Source organism: Montipora capricornis, chromosome 9 (assembly GCF_036669925.1).
Source record: "Montipora capricornis isolate CH-2021 chromosome 9, ASM3666992v2, whole genome shotgun sequence".
NCBI lineage: Eukaryota > Metazoa > Cnidaria > Anthozoa > Scleractinia > Acroporidae > Montipora > Montipora capricornis.
The window spans coordinates 17,641,859-17,646,092 of NC_090891.1; the positions used below are offsets into that span (position 1 = coordinate 17,641,859).

General features: G+C 38.5%; 1 protein-coding gene across 1 annotated transcript in view; it reads right to left on the bottom strand.

The window, feature by feature from the left end:
* Positions 1–1,249: 1,249 nt before the first annotated feature.
* Positions 1,250–4,234, bottom strand: part of LOC138015579 (uncharacterized) — a 12,670-nt gene continuing 9,685 nt past the window's right edge. Inside the window, exon 5 of the mRNA XM_068862658.1 lies at positions 1,250–2,569. Within this exon, the coding sequence (XP_068718759.1) occupies positions 2,254–2,569 (316 nt within the window). The 3' untranslated portion in view covers positions 1,250–2,253. The remainder of the gene's footprint in view (positions 2,570–4,234) is intronic.

Consider the following 4,234-nt stretch of genomic DNA (forward strand, 5'->3'; position numbering starts at 1 on the left):
ATAAGAATTTGTAGATGAAAATCGGCTAGACGTTAGTCCCCAGCTTTACACATGTGCTCTGCGTTCGGCTTAAAATCGAAAACAAATCCATATATGTCACAAAATTTCGTCGTTTGACGAATGACTTTTAACAACATTTGGAGCATATTTTGGTTGTTATGAAATAATACGAAAATACAAGAGAGGATGAGGTAAGACAACCGATCCTCCACACATCGGCCTCTTCCAATTATAGCTTTATAAAAAATCTTATTTTAGCTACGCAGCTATTTTTAGAGAGGCACCTGATTGGCCAGTTGCAACAACGCATTGAAAATTTAAATGTGCGTGGCGTTGGGAACGAGAACTTAACATAGCTTTGCTCATTCTCGTTCCCACAGCCACTCAGCCCTCATAGCCGCCATAGGCTGAGCACGAGAACCAGTTCATGCAAGACAGAAGTCCTAGATTCTAGGACTTCTGGCGTTCGTAATGAATGAAGTCTTGGCATGTCCACTATAACCGTAAGAGCGTAATGGCGGCTGCATTAGGGGACAAGCCTCTCTAATGTTCTGAGTCTCCTTGAATTTAGAATCGATCTCTCTTCGTGAACCGCTGGTAGACGCATTGAGCAAATTTGTCTAGAAAAAGAACGATGTTTAGTTGTTTTGCACACTGGCTATGGAAAATCCTTGATATTTCAGCTTTTGCCGTTGAAGATTCTCCGCAAAAGACAGTCTTGTATTTTTAAAACGTCTGGTACTGGAACCAAACGGTTTCAACTAGATTAGAAACCACCCTACCAATATTTTCGGGAACCAAAGTGCTGGAATTTTTATTTGGAAGGAAAATCTCAGTGGACGATAATTTCTCTACAAAACTCTGCCGGTTCGTTTTTGACCCGTGGATGAAAGTCAGTGACTTCATCGTTTTCGTTGCATCGCCTTTGAATGCGTTGATGCGGGATCAGTTAATCAAACTTCAGTGAATGAAAACACGGCTGGCCGGCAGAGTTTTCTATAGAAACTATCGTCCACAGTTTACAGTGTCTCCAATTAGTAGTGCTCAGTCCAGCGCTAGAACGACTAGACACTTAAATAAAGTTCCTTTCCTTTACAAACAAGGCCAGTTCTGAGCTTCTTCTATTTTTTGCGATTGTTTGTTTTTCCTATGTGTTCTTATAAAGTCGACTATCAATAACGAGCTAATCCCAACCCCAGAAAGCACTGGGAACAAGTGCTTGTAGAAATCAAACAATGATGTACCCACGTAACTTTTATTAAATATTAATCAACACTTGAATTTATCATATAGCCGTTATAATTTTTTTACTTAAGGTGCATTAAGTTTCCCAGGATCGATTCCCGGATTCGGTGCCATATGTGGGCTGAGTTTGTTGTTTCTCTACCCAGAGGTTTTCTTTCCCGGGTGCTCCGGTTTCCCCTCTCCTCAAAAAACCAACATGATTTGATTTGATTTGTTCTGATTTCAGTTCATTACGGTAGTCTCCCCAATTAGTAGAGCACTTGTGCTCGGCTAAAGAACCTTGAGACTTAGGGCGCGCTTGATTGACCGTATTCCGGAATAGGAATACATGGAATAGAAGTTAGAAATCCTTCGTTTTTGCGGAAATTCACATTAATACTGTCAAACATATGCTAAAATGCTATTTTAAACATAGCTTTATTATCCTTGTTGCTGCAAAACGCCACACATGGTGTTTTAAATCATCACTCCACGTATTCTTATTCCGGGATAGGGTCAATCGAACGCACCCTTAAATAAAGTGATTATTATTATTATTGTTATTATTATTATTATTATGAACTATGCCACCACCGTCTCTTGGATACGTTCTAAAGTCTCCTTTGCCATCCTTAGGTCGGCTCTACTCTGTCTTAGAGGGTCAAGAACAGCTAAAAGAACAATTAGAAGCAATGTTCAAGAAGCGGACTTTGAATTAGATAGATGCCTTGCGAAAATCTAGGTTCTATAACTTATATATACATTTTTATTATTACTGGGAATAGTTTTTTTTAGATTTGTGATTGTTTTATATACTTATAGATATATTTTTAAACAGTTTTATTCGAATTATTATTATTATTATTATTATTATTATTATTATTATTATTATTATCATAATTATTATTATAGTTTATGTTTCTTCCTCTTAATATACTTTGGACGAACTCGATTGTAAAACTTGCCTCTTTTTATAGGTGAAGCAAAATATGATGTAAGTACATTCAGTCTCACCATAATAGTGAAATGTTAGACATAATCTTTTAGTGGATGTTTCCCAAAAATCCCATCTTTTATTTCATTAATCCCGCTTTGAGTGGGTGAAAACGGCAACTCCCTGTCAAAGACCATCAAATCACTGAAGAACGCATGAGCCACTGCGCCGGTGTCCCTCTTCAAACCAATATCGTAAACTGGGTGGCTGGAATTCATAAAGTCGGTATTCCTATTCGAAGGCGCAGTGCTTTCTAGTTTCATTTCTCCGTTGGTAAACATTCTCAGTCTCTTGTGTGCACGATTCCAGGTCACTGCCAAGTGGCTCCATCGTGTACCAGGAACGACATCACTGTAAATCAATAAAAATGTTGTTTAATTTTTGTATGGGTAATCACATGATTTCGAGCGCAATTTGGAATAAATCTGCACGAGTAATTTTTTTTAAAGACCAAAAAATTCATTATTTTAAATTTACAAGTGCTTATTTATTCCAAATTGCATGAAAAAATCATGTGATTACTTATTGATAATATACATGAAAAAATTCAAGAGGGTTAAACAAAGAAGCTCACGCGTATCACGCAATCAAGGGAAAATTGCTCCAAAAAATGCGCCATCCAGGGCACGCGCTTGATTTGAAAACAAAATATTTGATTGGTTCTGACCAAACCCTATTATTAGCCAATCATAATCCATAATCTCGATGTGTAATTTGTACTGCTATCACTCTTTTTGCACTGTGTTACAACTCTGTGTTACACTTGAACCCCACTGCTCTCAGCCAATCAGAATCGAGTAATCTTTTCGTTTATATTATGAAAGGATAAAAAATAGAGATTTGATTTTTGGGTAGCAGAGTTGACCAAGTGGTGAGAGTACTTAGCTTTGACTTAATTAATTACTACAATGTCCGATGCTCACCAAATGATAAGACCCGAAAATGCCGTGTGACGATCCGTTCGAGTCGAGAAATTGTTAACATCAATAAATACTGAATCGAACGCCCGTACTATTCGTGAATCAATTTCACGACCCTTGTCAATTCGAGAATTGCATCTAATAGTTCTAGGCTATAAAAATCAAATCAACGAAGAAGTATCCCCAAGGCCGGGAAGGCTTTGAAGTCACTAAATGAGCAGCACGCCTTTCCCTTGAGAGAGCCTAGTTTCACTTCTTGAGACTCCCTAGTTTTCTTGCCTGTGCTGATCATTTACTGGCTGATTTCAAAACCCTCACCGTTGGCAAGTCATATATAATTAAATCAAAAGACCCGCGTGCAGAGAAGAAGAAAAACGAGGCAGCATGTCTCATTCTATAAACCTGTGCCGCAAATAAATGCAGGTTTTGTTTTAGCCGTGCAAGTTTTGAGCAACATTAATTCTAACTAAAATTTGGTTTTATCAACGGAGTTGATAATGTAAATTGGCCACCGTACAGAGATTCTAACGGTGGCCAATTTACATTATCAACTCCGTTGATAAAATCAAAGTTTTGTATACAACTTCTCCACCGAAGCAGCACCACAGTTACTTTAGAAACTACCCCCTTCATTAATTCTAACTCACTTGTTCAATAAACGACCCGTCATAATTTGATAATAGAGAGCTTAAGCACGCGCGTTCTTGAGACGCGGACGGCAATCCGGAAGTGAGCTGTTTTCCCTTTTCACTTGTCTTCACACAACCACATTTACATTGCGAAGTATCTTCTTTTCTCCATTAAAGATGATTAGCATAAAAATCTGGGAGACAACACTGCCCTTGCACGCGAAATATTCTCTTCCGGTTGCCGTCCGCGTCTCAAAAACGCGCGTGCCTAAGCTCCCTATTTGTATGTATGCATCAACACGAAACCAACGTGAATAAAAAGATTCGTCCACCGTCAGAAGCGTTGTTTGCCAGAAATACTCCTTCTATCTGGCATCATCCCCATTGCCGAGATAAACAGTGACTGTCATTGACGCAGATCATTTCGTTCAATGTCGCAATGTCCCATAGGTTTTTTTTAGCTGTGT